The sequence below is a fragment of the Scyliorhinus canicula genome, chromosome 13 (genome assembly GCF_902713615.1).
Source record: "Scyliorhinus canicula chromosome 13, sScyCan1.1, whole genome shotgun sequence".
NCBI lineage: Eukaryota > Metazoa > Chordata > Chondrichthyes > Carcharhiniformes > Scyliorhinidae > Scyliorhinus > Scyliorhinus canicula.
This window is the reverse complement of record NC_052158.1, coordinates 135,679,267-135,696,881: the sequence shown is the minus strand read 5'-3', so window position 1 is coordinate 135,696,881 and position 17,615 is coordinate 135,679,267. Positions and strand designations below refer to the sequence as shown.

General features: G+C 45.9%; 1 protein-coding gene across 2 annotated transcripts in view; it reads right to left on the bottom strand.

Moving 5' to 3' along the window:
* Positions 1 to 514: 514 nt before the first annotated feature.
* LOC119975940 (collagen alpha-5(IV) chain-like) overlaps positions 515 to 17,615 on the bottom strand; it is a 255,363-nt gene continuing 238,262 nt past the window's right edge. For both annotated transcript variants that reach the window (XM_038815905.1, XM_038815906.1), the window contains exons 48-52: positions 16,245 to 16,451; positions 13,652 to 13,829; positions 11,711 to 11,825; positions 10,235 to 10,407; positions 515 to 1,466 (exon numbers count right to left, since the gene is read on the bottom strand). In XM_038815905.1, the coding sequence (XP_038671833.1) occupies positions 1,391 to 1,466; positions 10,235 to 10,407; positions 11,711 to 11,825; positions 13,652 to 13,829; positions 16,245 to 16,451 (749 nt within the window). In that variant the 3' untranslated portion in view covers positions 515 to 1,390. The remainder of the gene's footprint in view (positions 1,467 to 10,234; positions 10,408 to 11,710; positions 11,826 to 13,651; positions 13,830 to 16,244; positions 16,452 to 17,615) is intronic.

Sequence of the window (17,615 nt, the reverse complement as noted above, 5' to 3'; positions counted from 1 at the left end):
TTAAAGTCCAACAGGTTTGTTTTCAATCACTAGCTTTCGGAGCACTGCTCCTTCCTCAGGTGAAGGAACACCTGAGGAAGTAGCAGTGCTCCGAAAGCTAGTGGTTTGAAACAAACCTATTGGACTTTAACCTGGTGTTGGAAGACTTCTTACCATTTCAATGAGCATTATCGTACAATCACAGTGTGTGTGTGTGTGTGTGTAGATTGGGCTACAGACTCCTGAAGCTCAGCTCCCATGACTAAATGTAACTTGTTTATATACTTAAAACACACCCTAAGAAGGAGACTTTGCTTATTTTCTGAAGAGGTAATACATGTCACTCGTTGCGCTTATAGAGGTTTAATTTTCACTGAGGTTCTCTTGATTGTCCACCGCAACATCAGTGAAAGATCATCAAGGGTTTTCAGAGATTTTCTGCATGATGTTCCAGCTGATGGCTGGGAGAACCCTGGGAAAATGAATGGCAATACTTTAATTTGATGTGCCTAGAACAGAACTATACGAGGCTGGATTGATTTTATCAACTCAGTTTTATTTGTAAATTTTCAACAAGTAGTTCAACAATTTAAAAATGCCGCATAAAACAACAGTTCCAAGAAATCAGAGTATGTACTTATAATAACGCGAAATTATCAGCATTACTCGCTTCCCAATAACAACTCACTAATTTCAAAATGCTCTGCTAATTATTTCATTGATAAACATTTGCTGTCCGTGGGCTAATGTCGTATGATGTCATGTTTGCCTTGGATGTAGCTCAGGGCTCCAGGAGAAATCAGTCAGGGTACGCTCATCTCCGTTTTAAATGGGTTTAGCTCCAGTGGATACCACTTAGTATAACTTGAAAAACTACCAAAATATGTAGGTAACCATGGCATGAAATACTCTCTATTCAACAATGTCTATACTCATTCAATTTATGGGGTTCAGATCATATAATAAACACACATTATTAAATAAATGCTCCCTGTGCAATGTACTTGTGGCTCAAGGTTATCATGGAGGCTCACAGATTAGGTCAAGGATACGCTGAAATCATCAGATGACTGACAATGATTAGTGTGTGATGTTCCATCAAAGTCCTATGCCAGTTTTATTATGTGAAGATCAGTGGAGTCCATCTGTACTAAAAGATGCTTACAATATTTACCTTTGGAAAAGAAAAGTGGCAGAGGCTTTGCCATGCTTCGTAGCAGCACCATCACATTATTATCAATTACTTTGTTGGCGTAAGTGTGTTTGTAAATGTTACCAACATCAGCAAGGTGGCATGACTAGTGCCCAATCAGCACCATAAAATAATAACGTTCAATTATCTTCATTGCTGTAATAATACATTGCAGAACATGGTTAGGAACAGCACCATTATATTCTTTTGAATCCACATTTATTTTGTGCAGACTTGACAGCGGCTGATTATGGATCGCAATTCTCCTGCCTTTAGTGTTTGCGGTCTGGGTTTCCTGCAACACAAATATAAAGAATTTCTTTAGGCTCAGCTCATTCATACAGTAATTATACTAATTTAGCAAATGGATGAACCATGACTTCAACCTAAATTTTCTGGGTTAATGGAGACAAGTGTTTGCAAGCCTTTTAAGGAAAGCACCATATACAGTACTTGTAGGATAAAGACTCTGAAATGAGGGGTGGGATCTTCCATTCTAGAATATAAATTTGGCATAACAATCAATCCTTTTGGCTTTCAGCCAGAGAAGAACGCTCTCAACAAGCCTGAGTGCTCCCAGACTGGAGGTGGAATTTTAGACATGAGTCCTCAGCTGTTTCAAGGAGATGGCTGCCGAGTTAGCTGGAGGGGTGCAAGACCATGCCTGTGCTGGGGGAGAGATAGACATTCCCCAGGAAGCCAGTGGGGATGCCTTCAGTTTACCCACAGAGTAACACATTGCTTTAAATAAGGTGCCTGCTTAGTCAATCATTAAATATTTACTCCATTCCAGATACCAGCAAGAATAGGGTAAGTCAGAAACCCAGAAAGACCCAGCCCCAAACTCATCTCTAAGGAGGATACCTCCGAATCCTCAGAGGCTGCACTGTCAGCGAGTTCAGCTGCACCGTCCACCATCACAGATACAGTCTTTATAAATGTTTTTATTCAGTTTTCATATTTTATATTGAACAAATTACAAATTGTTAGGAGAAAGAAAAAAAAAAACAAACACGCAAAATTAACATACATATTTACAGGTAAGCATCTTCGTAGTAGTAACTGCGCCCCCCCCCCCCCCCCCCCCCCTCAACATGTTATTTAGTTTGGTTTTGGGCCTTAGCTAGCCATCGAACCCCCGTAACGAACCTGTAGCCCCCCCCCCCCCTCCCGCTACCTTCCCCCGACTATTCTTCCTCTTGTACATTGGCCACAAATAGGTCCCGGAACAGTTGCATGAATGGCTCCCACGTTCTGTGGAAGCCGTCGTCCGACCCTCGGATGGCAAATTTGATTTTCTCCATTTGGAGAGATTCCAAGAGGTCGGACAGCCAGTCCGCAGCTCTGGGCGGTGCTGCTGACCGCCAGCCAAACAGGATTCTACGGCGGGCGATCAGGGAGGCAAAGGCAAGGGCATCCGCCCTCCTCCCCAGGAATAGATCTGGCTGTTCTGAAACCCCGAAGACCGCCACTATCGGGCATGGCTCCACCCTCACTCCCACCACTTTGGACATTACCTCGAAGAAGGCTGTCCAGTACTCCACGAGTCTGGGGCAAGACCAGAACATGTGGGCGTGGTTGGCCGGGCCTCTTTGGCACCGTTCACATCTGTCTTCCACCTCCGGGAAGAACCTACTCATACGGGTTCTTGTTAAGTGGGCTCTATGTACCACTTTTAGTTGCGTCAGGCTGAGCCTTGCGCACGTGGAGGTGGAGTTGACCCTATGCAGTGCTTCGCTCCAGAGTCCCCACCCGATCTCCATCCCCAGGTCGTCCTCCCATTTCCTCCTTGTTGCGTCCAGTACAGTGTCGTCCCTATCTACCAGTCGGTCATACATGTCACTACAGTTCCCTTTCTCTAGGATACTTGCGTCCAGTAGGTCTTCCAGTAGTGTCTGTCGTGGCGGTTGTGGGTACGTCCTTGTCTCCTTTCGTAGGAAGTTTTGAGCTGCAGGTACCGTAGCTCGTTCCCCCCAGCTAGCTGAAATTTCTCTGTCAGTTCGTCCAGTGTTGCGATCCTGTCGTCCGTGTATAGGTCCCTGACTGTCAGTGTCCCCCCGTCCTGCCTCCACCTTTTGAAGGTGGCGTCGGTCAGTGCTGGTTTGAACCTATGGTTGTTGCAGATGGGAGCCCTGTTCGACATTTTGGTCAGGCCAAGTTGCTGCCGCAGTTGGTTCCAGGATTGGAGGGTGGCTGTCACCACTGGGCTGCTGGAGTGTTTTTTGGGTGGGGATGGGAGTGCTGCCGTGGCGAGGGCCCGGAGGGAGGTTCCCATGCAGGAGGCCTCCTCCGCACGCACCCACTCAGCTTCTGGCTCCTGGATCCATCCCCTTACTCGCTCGGCTGTTGCTGCCCAGTGGTAGAATTGTAGATTCGGGAGGGCTAACCCTCCCCTGGTTTTTGTTTTTTGTAAGACCTTCTTTGGGATCCTAGCATTTTTACCCCCCCATACGAACGCCATGATGAGTTTGTCCAGCGCTTTGAAAAAGGCCTTGGGGATGTAGATCGGAATGGATCTAAACAGGAAGAGGAACCTGGGCAGTACGTTCATTTTGATCATCTGAACTCTCCCCGCGAGGGAGAGCGGGAGTGTGATCACAGATACAGTCAACCAAGTTCTAGGGTAGGCTCAAGGTCACAATCGGGTGAGCATTGACATTTTTCCACAACTAACGATGGCAGGGACAATGAGGCATCTTATACTTGGGACGATTGCTGGAGACAAGGCCCTTGCAAATGATAAGCCTTTAAGACCTGTTGGAGATGCAGAACCGCATACATCAGGCAGAAATGCCACAGAGGCCATGCGCCGACTGGCAGGAAGGCCTGTCTGCCACATCATAACCCTGCATGGCCTATGCATATGGCATGGCAACATCTTGGCTCTCATCAGCTCAATCCCCTTCACTGTCCTCATTTTTGGAGGAGACATCTTAGTTCTCTATGTCTCTCTAAGCTGAAGAGATCCGCACCCCCCCCCCCCCCCCCACCCCCCCACTCCTCACTCCCCTTGTAATGATAGATGTGCAGGGCACAGAAGACAGCGATGTTTTGGAACACACTCCACGTTATTGGATAGCCCTGTCTGAGATGTGCAAACATCTGAACCTCAGATTCGGGATGCCTATAATCAGATGGACCACAAACCTGGTGGAGGCATGTACATTGGTGTAACTCCCCTCTGTAGCACTTTATAGATGATCAACTAGCATCATTAGCCATTTCTTCTTGGATAAACCACTCTCTCCGCTCCCCCCTCCCCCCTGCAATCTCCAAAGCCCTTCAAAACCAGTGGCACCTGGGGGTGAATCAGAAAGTAGGTGTTGTGAAACGTCTCTGGGAACCAAACACAAACATGCAGGGTTTGACTCCTGTGATCACATGTGACCTGCAAATTCGGAATGGAATCCTTTTCTATTGATGAATGTGGCTGCCTGTTACCAGGGGGCCCTCAAGGCCACATGCGTACAGTCACTTGCAGTAAACTTGAGACTGCTGCAACTCCCAGATCTCTTGCAGCCTGGCTTTCGGGATCCAGGCAGAATTGGACAAATTGGTGCACATTCCTGATCAGGGCATTTGTCACTTCCTGTACACACTTATGTGTCGCTGACTGGGGGATGCTGCAGAGGTCCCCACTGGAAGGAATCACTGGCAAAGAAGTTTAAGGTGACAGTGAGATGGCCACCGGCATAGGATTCCCTCCCAATCCTTGCAGCCACAGGTCATCGTGGAGAAACTGGCAGATGTGAGCAACCACTTTCTGGTATATTCTAAGGTGCCTCCAGCATTGCCTTTCATCTGTAGATAACTGCACCGCCTGCAATACACCCGTGGTTGGGCCAATGCTCACTATTGCAGTGGGCCCTGTTCAGCAGCATCCTGACCTACTTGAGGTCTCGCTGCTGCTTGCTTTTCAGGCCCTGTGCCAACCTGTGATCAGCCTTCCTCCTCATCTGACTGAGACACAGTACAAAGGCTGGGCTGGCTGGGATCAGCATTATCCAGGCCTCAATCGATCTGTGTACACATTGAAGTAATAAATTTAGTGAACACATTCTTTACATGTTTTCCTCCATGTAAAAGCCAGCAAGCCGGTGCTAAGCTCTGTGCCTGGCCTCTGTCTAGATATGGCGCGACACCACTCATGGTTGCATGGTGACAACCAGTTGCCTCATGATTATTAGGATATCCCTTTAGTTGGCCAAACGTGGTGGTCTTGAACTCCACCCACTCGAAAAGACCCTCCTCCCACTTTGAGGGATTACACTTACTGACTAATTTCGTTCGCCAGGTCAGATTTTAAAAATGGTGCATGCCATCTTTCAAACACTCTCCAATACCCCCTAACCTCTCCCTGTCACGTATTAACATTCTCCCACCATTCACAATATCACCATTCCTGGACATTACTCTGGGCTCTATTATCATCCACCTCCACATGTCGTCCCTCCCTCAGAGCTGACACCCGTTACCATCCGCATGCCCATGCTGATCTTGAATCCTCCTCACAGAATTTACAGTGCAGGTGGAGGCCTTTCGGCCTTGGAAAGAGCACCCTACTTAAGACCAGGCTTCCACCCTATCCCGACCTAACCTTTTGGACACAAAGGGGCAATTTAGTGTGGCCAATCCATCTAATCTGCACATATTTGGTCTGTGGGAGGAAACCGGAGCACCCAGTGGAAACCCACGCAGACACGGGGAGAAGGTGCAAACTCCACACAGTCACCCGAGGCCGGAGTTGAACTTGGGACCCTGGAGCTGTGAGGCAACAGTGCTAACCACTATGCCACCGTGCCTCCTGTTACAGAACCACCAATGTAGTCTGCATCTATGTCACCCCCCCACCACATTGAAATCTTAACCTATTCGACTTCACCCTCCCACATCCTACTCCCCCACTCGCTGTGATTGTTCGGGAAATCTCAGAAACCCACAGGACCCCACCATCGACAGAACTGACTTTGCCCTCCAGGACTCTCTCTCCAATCACCTGTTCTTGTAAAACCCCCTCTTCCAGCTAGCCACAGGATCCCCCAACTCAACAACAAAGCCCCTTCCATCCATCCCATGTTGCTGCATCCTTGCATTCTCCTGCTCACCCCCTCTTCCCTGGACATCCTCTCCCCCCCTCCAACATCCACCATGAACACTCTGCCCACCACTTTCCATCATTCATCTGTCTCTGCTCCCCATACTTCCCCTTCATCCTTCACCTGCTTAATACCGAATGATTTACGTCTTTCCTGAAGTTGAATTTCAGCCATGTTGTGTTTTTTTTTCTTGTAAAAATATTTCTTATCTCTTTATACCAAAATGCAGGGTTTCAAACTAAAAGATCCCCAAGTGAACAGATTTTCTGGTCAAACATTCATAAGCAGTGCCATCAGAATTCTGTAATATTTTCATTTACTTAGTAGATAATTGTTTCTGTTGCACACAAGTTATTTCTTTTTCTGGAGTGATAGGACTGTATGTTGTGCACTATTCGAGGTTAGCACAGGAAGTCCCTGGATGAGTATCAATACTTCCATTTAGTCACCAAGTGTTTCAATATTTTCAAGAAGTCTTTCCATGGAAATGTTTGGGAATCACTGCAGAAAAAGCTCAGCTTTTCTTTACATATTTTGAACTGTAAATTATACCCAAAGTAAGCCACTAAAAGTAACAGGGTTCCTTTTGTTTTCAGCAGTAGCACAGAACCATCTTCAGCTGCCGCATCAATGAACTTGCCTCCACCATAAGGTCAAAATTGGGAAGTCCATTGATGATTGCACATTGTGCAATATCATTTGTGACTCCTAAGCCATGGTTTTTCAAAGTGCGGGTCGTGACCTGCGGGTGGGTTGCTGACAGGTGTCAGGAGCGTCGTGGAGCGATCGGTCATGGAGTTTCTCCTGCAGTGTTCCCGTTGACAGAAGCGGCCAATGGCTGCTACCAGCATTTTTATTGATAATGGTGACCGCGATCACCTTATAGATAAGAATGAAATGAGGCTGTGTGCAGTCTTCTGGCCAGAAGTGAGCAGGTCACATGCACTGCTCATCCACTTGATGTCAATCATCCTGTATGTAGGCGCTTTTGGTGCCAAATCACGGAGGAGAGCATCTTCCACTTTCTAATTGCTGGCAAGCAAGGCAAGAGGACTGTGAAGATTAATCATTTTCTTACAAGTAAGGACCTCCAGAAATACAAATAGGCAGTGTACTTACTGGCCAGGATCTCACAACTGAATCTGCCCAGGAGAGTCCAGGGCAGGACAGAGCAGTGATAGTGTTAACTCTGTGCAGAGCTCCAAGGCCTCTGGTTAACAGCCTACAAAGAAGAAATTTAACTCGGGAACAAAGCAGCTTAAAGATGAGTTCTTGAGGTATGATTTTGTCAATTGTGCCAATGCAAATAAGGGAGAAAATCACATGTGTGTTATATGCAGGGAAGTACTGGCAAATGAGAGGAGTAGTTTCAGATTTTAAAGAGAAGTGGCAGGTGAAACATTACTTTTAAAGTTGAGACCCCAGAGTCAGTTATTAACTTGACTCCTAATGAAAAGACTACGCTGCTGTACGTGTGCTATTACATTAAAAACATGGCAAAAGTCCATGAGGCTGTCACCATCCTGGAGTAGCATCTCCCAGGAGTATCCAGTGCTGAGTAAAACAAACATTTTGTTGCTATTGCCCTTCACGATGACCAATATGTGCGAGGTTGTATTTTCCGTTTTCACAAAGATGAAGATGGCACAAAGGAACTGGATGAATTCATGTATATTGACCTCTCCTCATGTGAACCTGATTGGAGTGAGATCGTGAGGACCAAGCAGGCTCCGCTTTCGCATTAAAGGCAAGCGAGCATGCCATGTGTCGTGAAGGTCAGCCAGCATGAGTCCCGAAGCTTGGCCAGTTGGCAAATGTGGGTGCCGGGAAGATAAGTTTGATAAACACTGTACTAAGCTAATAGCGACAGTCCCATGCCAGTTTGCCGCAAAACCTGGAAAATATTTGAGCTTGGGCTGATAAGTGGCAAGTCACATTCATGCCACAGAAGTGCCAGACAATGACCATCTCCAACAAAATAAATCTGACCATCTCACCTTGACCTTCAAGGGTATTACCATTATTGAATCCATTATCAACACCCTAGGGGTTACCGCAGACCAAAAGCTGAATTGGACCTGTAACATCAATGGCTATAAAAGCTGAGTACATTTTGGCGAGTGACTCCAATTCTGACTCCCCAAAGCCTGTCCACCATGTACAAGGCATAAGTCAGGATTGTGATGGAATATTCCCCCTTTGCCTGGATGAGTGCACCTCCAACAACACGCAGGAAGCTTGATACCATCTAGGACAAAGCAGCAACTTGATCAGCACCCATGAACTGCCTTGAATGACTTCTCCATCACTGGTGTACTGAGGTTACCATGTGCACCATCCACAAAATGCCAATAATCTCTACCATATATAAGGACAAAGGCAGCAGGCACATGGGAACACCAACACATGCAAGCTTCACTTTAAACATACAGCAGCTCGACTTGGAACTATATTGCCATTTCTTCACTGTTGCTGGGTCAAAATCCTGGAACTTCCCTGTGCCTACTCCACATGGACCACAGTATCACAAGGAGGCATTTCCTCACTACCTTCTTAAGGCCAGTTAGCAATAGGCAATCAATGCTTTCTTTGCCAGTGATGCTACATCCCATGAACAAATAGAATTAAAAGAAAGTTGATAGCGAAATGGCAGTCTGGTCTACATACCTCCAAGTTTCTTTTCCAACATTGGATGAGGTGTAAAATGTGTTGACATTTTGCAGTAAATTATTTTGCATTACTGCTCAAGATGATTTGATTTGATTTATTGTCACATGTACCAAGGTACAGTGAAAAGTATTGTTCTGCGTACAGCGGGAGGTGTCAATGGATGGGAGGCGGTTTTGCGTGATGGACTGGACCATGCTCACGACTCTCTGTAGTTTCTTACGGTCTTGGGCCGAGCAATTGTCATACCAGGCTGTGATGCAGCCAGATAGGATGCTTTCTATGGTGCATCTGTAAAAATTGGTAAGGGTCAATGTGAACATTTGATTGATTTTGATTTGATTTATTGTCACATGTACCGAAGTACAGTGAAAAGTATTTTTTATGTGGCCGAGGGAATGTACACAGTATGTACATAGTGGACAAAAAGAATAATAAACAGAGAACATCGACAAATAGTACATTGACAAACAGTGATTGGTTACAGTGTGGAACAAGGTGGCCAAACAAAGCACATACATGAGCAATACATGCTGAATTTCCTTAGTTTCCTGAGGACGTATAGGCGTTGTTGTGCTTTCTTGGTCATAGCATCAACGTGGGTGGACCAGGACAGATTGTTGGTGATGTGCACACCTAGGAATTTGAAACTCTCAACCATCTCCATCTCGGCATCATTGATGCTGACAGGGGTCTGTACGATACTTTGCTTCCTGAAGTCAATGACCAGCTCCTTTGTTTTGCTGACGTTGAGGGAGAGATTGTTTTCATTACACCATGCCACTAGGTTCCCTATCTCCCTCCTGTACTCTGACTGATCGCTGTTCGAGATCAGACCCACTACGGTTGGGTCATCAGCAAACTTGTAGACGGAGTTAGAACCAAATTCTGTCACACAGTCATGTGTACATGGGGAGTATAGTAGAGGGCTAGGTACGCAATCTTGTGGACCCCCAGCATTGAGAACTATCGTGGAGGAGATGTTGTTTATCCTTACTGATTGTGATGAATTCCGTTACGAATGATTCTTCAACACTGTTCAGCATAAATTTCTGTTCGTGTACCAGAACATATTACAATACCCCCAACTTGAAACAAAGAAAGAACATTAGGCTGAAATAAATGAATCTATAGTCTTTCACTAGGCGTCAACCAACTTACATATTAGCACTTGTGCATATAATAATCTGGTCCATGAAGAATCTCTAATCACAGGTCAGCATGATGCAAGGAGTAGAGAATAAATTACATTTCACACATCGCAACCACCCCATACCTTTCTGAGCTAATATTTTTATACCTGAACATCTGTGAGGGATCCAATGTCACCAGCCAAAAGCTGTAGGCATTTGTATAATAGTTGCATGTTCCCCTCCCATGACATTCAATGAAGGGCACAACACGAAATTCTTCTAAACATGAACCGGGTGAAGCCAATGCTTGGCCTGATCCCTCTGCACCTGAGCTTCTGTGCTGGAGATGAAGGGGAGAAAATTACCATTAACTTTTTAAAAAATTACAGAAGTACAGATCAGAGAGAATAGTTTCAAAATAGGAATCCGTAGCAGAAACAGATCAGTAAACTGGAAAATGGAAGAGAGAGTCATTGCTAAGCTGCTGTCCTGCATCACCCCTTGGCCATCATCAATGTGGCAATTTTGAGAGAAGAACGTTAGCTACCTCCAACCACCCCATCTCTACTGACCACAGAAGATGTATAGTCCAGTGAGACAGAACCATAGAATTTAGAATTAGAATTTCTGCAGAGCAGGCCATTCGGCCCATTGAATCTGTACGACCCTCTGAAAGAGCACCCCACCTGGGCCCACTCCCCTGCCCTATCCCTGTAACCCCACCTAACATTCACATCCTTGCCCACTAAGGGGAAATTTAGCATAGCCAACCCACCTAACCTGCACATCTTTGGACTTTGGGAAGAAACTGGAGCACCCGGAGGAAACCCATGGGGAGAAAATGCAAACTCCACACAGTTATCAAGGCTGGAATTGAACCTGGATTCCTGGCGCTGTGATGCAACAGTGTTAACTACTGTGCCACCATGCTTCCTTAAAATATTGAAATATTTCAGGCAAAGGATAAAAAAGGAAGTACAAAATTGACATGCACAGGATCTGCCACATTATTCTATTTGACTTCCTGTGACAATTGTGATGTAACAAGTCACAGGCAAGTAGCATGGAGAAATACTTTTAAAAAAGGAGCAAAAATTCTACAGGAAAAGAAATGGAAGGGTTGGGAAAATCCCAATGATGGGATACAGTAGCGTAGTGATATTGTCACTGGACTAGTAATCCAGAGACCCATGGTAATGTTCTGGGACCTGGATTTGAATGCCACCACAACAGATGGTGGGATTAGAATTCAATATAAATACATGACCGTGAAACCATTGTCGATTGTCATAAAAACCCATCTGGTTCACTAATGCGCTTTAGGGAAAGAAATCTGTCGTCCTTAGCTGGTCTAGATGTAACTCCAGGCCCAATGATTACTTGAATACAAACAATGTGCAGGGATACGGGGAAAAGGCAGGGGAATGGCACTAAGTCATGATGCTCGTTTGGGGAGCTGATGCAGATACGATGGGCCAAACGGCCTCCTTCCGCACTGTAACAATTCTATTATGCTGTGAGTTGCCCTATTATCTACCAATGTGACTCGGTGTCAGATTTCTATCTTAAAACTTTCCCTGTGAACTGCCTTTTACGACTAAAGGTTCTGTATAAGTACAAGCTGTTGTTCTTGATGTACATACCATTACAAAGGAATAGCCAATCCACAAGGATCTCCAGCCCCTGGGGCATGGTGGAATCTGAACAGTTTGACTATGCACAGTAAGGACCATTGCACGACTTTCACAAACGGTACATCTAGACAACAAGACACATTTACTGTTAGCATAATGTGACCTACTCCTAATTCAAAGTAATTTCACTCGTATTGTCAGACTAATGTACTTTATTTCGCACTGAATTCTTGTGTTTATATCACAATTGAAATTAATGGCAGTTCAGTTTTTTGGTGTGCAAAATGCCAAAGTTATCAGTGGACTGTGCCATAACAAAGCTCAAATATATTAAACCTGGCCACAATTACCTTTTCTTCAGCTAATAAACGTCCCCTTTTTGTGAATGTTTAATTTTGTGGGTGCCAAGGTGAATGGCATTGCGAAATGGAAATGAGTCTAATCCTTCTTTCCATATTTGGACATGTGAATCTCCAGTAAGAGTCACTGCGTAGTGATCAGGAGAAGAAAATTGACAAATTTCTCCTCCCCAAGTCAAACCCTAATGTTGCCCTAGGAACAAAGAAACTGGAGTGGACCATTTAGCACCTTGACCTGTCCATTCCAAATAAATTATGGTTCTTCTGTAACCTAACTCCAAAGGCTCCATGTCCTTTAATACTTCTGAATAACAAAAATCTATGTACCTCAGATTTAAAACTTACAATTGATCGAGCAATGATTGCCATTTCTGGAAGAGAGTTCCAAACTTTTACCAACCTTAATGTATACAAGTGTTTCTTAATTTCAATCTTGAAAGGTCTGTATTTAATTTTTAGGCTATGACCCTTGTCTGACAAAATCAACAGAAATAATTTGTCTGTATCTATCCTATCTGCCCTCCTTAATATCATGAAAACTTCGATCTAATCACTCCTTTACCTTCTAAATCCCATGGAATACAAGCCTAAATGGTGTAAACTCACCTCAAAATCTAACCCTTTGAGAACAGGTAGCCTTCTAATAAACTTATCTTGCAATCCCTGCAAGGTCAATATATCCATTCTAGGGTGTGGCATCCAAAACTGCTTATAGGAACAGACAAATCAGGAGTAGGCCATTTGGCCCCTTCAAGCCTGCTCCACCATTGGATAAGATCATGGCTGATCGGATTGTGGCTTCCTTTCTACTTTCCAGTCTACCCCTGATAACATTTGGCTCCCTTGACAATGATAAGTCAGCCTTACACCATTGGATAAGATCATGGCTGATCGGATTGTGGCTTCCTTTCTACTTTCCTGTCTACCCCCGATAACATTTGGCTCCCTTGACAATGATAAGTCAGCCTTACAAATATTCCATGACCCAGTCTCCATTGTTCTCTGGGAAAGAGAATTCCATGGGCTAGTGTCCCTCTGAGAGAGAAAATGTTCACCTCATATTTGTCTTATATGGGAGACTTTTATTTATTTATTTTTTTAACAAACAATTTTATTGAGATATTTTAGGCATATAGAAAAAGTGACATTGTACAGTACAAAAAAAAGAAGTCAAGACACAAATTAAACATAGTGCAAACCACGGCTCTGTTCATGCACGGACCTGCCTCAATATCCCCCTACTGTACTTTACTCTACCCTTGCTGCCCCCCCCCCCCCCCCCCCCCCCCCCCCCCCCCCGACTGACGCTTACTCTTAAGTCAATAAATGGCTGCCACCTTCGGGCGAACCATAGTAGCAAACCTCACAAGGCGAACTTGACTTTCTCTAGGCCCAAACACAGATCCTTGCAGGACACGACTAATCACATTGATGCTTTGATCTGCTAACTCAGGGAGTGCAATGATTGAATGCGGGACCTTACTGATCCATAATCCATCAACAATTCACTGGGTGACTCGTTAATCCTGTGCTGTATATAAATCTTTCAATTACTGGAGAAGTTACACGGACTGTTTATTGAAAACACTACCTGCTTATAAATGGCTTCAGTTCTTGTCCACTGATTGGAGCCATATCCATAGGCATTTGTCTTGAAGTCGACAGCCAATAAGAATAGTCATTTCTTGATGCATAGCTACAGACATTGTTAACATCACAGAACAAAAATGGCATGACACTGAATCTTGGCAAGCAACTTCCAGCAGCTCCTGAAAACGACATTAAATAGAATGTAGATTGAAAAATGTATAGTTCAGTTGGACTGAATTCATACATGTTGTACTGTGTCCCATACCAGTTAAGCACTGTTCCCAAATACCACATGGGATTGTGGCACTGCTGGCAGATGCTACATTGAAATCCAAAGTCCATGTCTTGGGGCGATTTTACGGACTAACAAGAGTGGGAAACGAGGTGACTTAATTAGCGGGGATCGAAAATTTCAATTTCCCAATGGCGAGTTGCAGTGATGAAATCAACGGTGTATTTTCAGTGCGTCAAGCATCATGCTGACCTGTGGCAGGTTTTTACTTGCAATACATTTGCATGTCCTGAATGCTCATTGGTGTAAAACCTTTTTAAAAATCGCATCCTTCCTTCAGGATAAAGTCAGTGGTGCATGAAAATCTTGTGGCAACCGATTCACAGTCATTTAAAGGTAGCGTGCACCAGTGGGCTTTGAGCAGTTGTGTGTAGGATCAGCAGTTTTCCTTGTTGAACCCTACGGTACAAAGGAGGGGAGCAGGAGAGTGGCAGCTTGCATGGGACTTGGACTGACCAGGGTGAATCAGTGGTGAGGGGAGTTGTGGAATGAGGTTGTGGACATGAAGGAGTGGAAGAGGGAATCAGGGGAGGACAGAGGGTGGTGGGGTCAGGGGTGGTGAGAAATTGGTAAAGAGGTAAAAGGTAAGAAAATGAAAGGCCTCACGGGCAATATCAGTACTGTCCAAATGTGGATACATCTCAAGGCTGTCAGAGTCCTCAGTGAGCTTTTGAGTTCACCTACAACATTTCAATTATCCCTGCTGAGAGTGATCTCCTTTAAAATGCATGGAAGTAAGGGCCAGCTGAGCCTGTAAGTTTGACCATGCCCACACTGTGGTGAATATAACACTGGATGCTAACATGAACATTCAGTAAAGGGTGAATGCAAAAAATACATTGTTTCTTCCGCAATAAAGGAGGGAAATGTCCCTAACCCCCATGTAACTATTATTGTATTCCAACCATGAAGTGTGAAAGTACATTTAGCTCTCTGACGAAGCTGGTCTCAACAAAGAACAATGATGCACACATGAATAAAATGAAACAAATATACTGTGGAATAATTACAAGTGAAATTAATTTTGAAGAACTCCCGTGTCGCCTTAAAGTTCCCGAGTCTTTTCTTAACGGCGGTGCAGTTGGTCTGGAAATTTGTGGCGGTGATCAAAGGCTCCCTGTGCGACCAGAAGGCTCTTTTCCCACCCATACAATGGGTTTCATCGGAGAAAAGCTACCCCCATCGCTGACTCACATGTGTTTTTCATGTTTGCCACCAGCAATTAGAATTTTAATTGTAATCGCGTGGGAAATGGGAAAAGGTGAGACAGCATAAGAGGTGCACGGTTCTGATTCCGACATTGGGAATGGTATGCCGTTGACAGAATCGCAGCCTTGATCTCAAAGTTGAGGGGCGGAATTCTCCGCTCCCGGGAAAATTCGTGAGGGCCATCGTGAACTCGGCCGAGTTTCACGACGGCCTCGGAGGCCGCTCCTCGCCCCCTATTCTCCCCTCCCGGCGGGGCTAGGAGCGGCGCTCCATAACTCTCGGCCGCGGGGGTGTCGCGCCAAGAATGACACGGCTCGCGTGCCTAATGACGTCAGCCGTGCATGCGCTGGTTGGCCGGCACGAAAGCGCGCATGCACGGCTGACGTCATGACGCTGACGGCACAAACCCGTGCATGCGCGGTGGCCGTCTTTACCCTCAGCCGCCCCGTAAGACGTGGCGACTTGATCTTGCGGGGCGGCGGAGGCGAAATAGTGCGTCCGATTTGGACGCCGGCCCGACAATCGCTGGGCACCGATCTCAGACCTGTCCCCTCCCAAGCACAGTCGTGGTGCTCTTGCCCAGATCGGCCGCCTAGAAGCCCCAAACGGGCATCTGGCGCACGTTTCACGACGGCAGCAACCAGGTGTGTTTGCCGCCATCGTGAAACGGTCGTGAACGGCAGGCCATCCGGGTCGGAGAATTGCCGTGAAAAGCGCAGAGCGGCGATTCTTCCGAGCCGGGGGGGGGGGGGGGGGGGGGGAGAGAATCGCAGGGGGCGCCAGGGGGGCATAAAAAATGTCGGGGGGCCCTCCCGCGATTCTCCCAGGCCGCGTGGGGAGCGGAGAATTCCGCCCGAGGGATTTGTCTCTCCCCTGATTATATAGGAGAAATAAATATCGGCATTATACGCAAATACAAATATTTCACAGCAACACAAATACTTTCTTTCTCTCTCATGCTTTCACTTGGATGTGACAACAGGTGTTATTTTCCTTGGGGCCTTGAATTTACATTTAAACTGATATGCAACACTCTTCTTCTAAGCACCTTTAAAAATGTAACATAAATTTGTTCAGGACTGAATTGACATACCTAAATCTTGTCCATATGCACGTTTGTTTCCTTGCACATGGAGGAGAGAGTAACCAACGTACAGTTGTTTAGTGTTGTCTGGGCATGGAGGTATCTCTATAGTTTGACTATGTCGAGTAAAGATAAAACCTTGGATATCTGTTCTTGAAGGTCCAGGGACTCCAGGATCTCCGTGCTTTCCTTGAGGACCTCGATAGCCCTTTGGTCCTAATTTTAAATAAAAAGAACAGGTGTTCAATTTGGGATTAGAGAAATTATTAGTGACGTTATTGCCTCATTTTTCTTGCTCCTTAGGGTAGCTGTGGCAATTGTCCCTTTAAGGACAATACATCAGAGTAAGGGTCACTTGGCTTGGGGGACCAAATGGGACTTGATTTGGGTAATCACCCCAGGGGCAGAGTTCCCTCTAAGGTAGGTGACATATAAGGAGCTAGGTGCAGCTATGAAGCTGCTGTTTATTTGTTAATAAATCCTTTTTGCATCCACAAATGAAGTGTGTGAAAGATCCTTGGAATTATTGTTCTTGCCATACCAAGTGAACGTGGAGGAATGGATCATTTGTAAACACTTGAGGAGTAGAGAGATGCTCCAGCAGTCAATGTTGCCATCAAGAGATACTTTTGAACCCGTAAGCACCAAAGTACCTGATCGACCTGTTATAGACATAATTGATATGTCCATGCAAGGAAGTAGCAATGAACTGCCTGTGCCAGAAGGGTTAGCTGTTATGAGTAAAGTCATCATAGTACCAGATGACCACAGGCTGTTTTCCCCTTTGAGGGAGAGAGCAGACTGGTGGTTCACCACAACTCAGGGGCAAGGTTGAGAAGGCGGCGCCTTTATGAATAACCTCAGCCATTACGGGAATTGAACTTGTGCTGTTGGCCTTGCTCCGCATCACAAACTAGCTGTCCAGCCAACTGAGCTAAACCGGCCCCCTGTTAATGTCGATTCAGTGGAAACTTCTAAGACTACAGAATTACTCGACAAGAAACAGTAAAACCCCTCAAAGACTTAATTTATATTTGTCCAATTCATGTATATAGGGCGGGATTCTCCCGTACCTGGCGGGTCAGGGGGTCCCTTGGGACGGAGTGGCGTGAACCATTCCGGCGTCGGCCCGCCCCAAAGGTGCGGAATCCTCCGCACCTTCAGGGGCTAGGCTGGCGCCGGAGTGGTTTGCGCCCTGCCGGCTGGCGTGGAAGGCCTTTGGCGCCACGCCAGCTGGGGCCGAACGGACTCCGCCGGCCGGCGAGAGTCTGCGCATGCGTGGGCAGTTCATGGGCTGCTAACATCATCCCCGCGCATGCGCAGGGTGGGGGTCACCTACGCGTCGGCCATTGCGGAGGCTGACACGGCCGACGCGTAGTA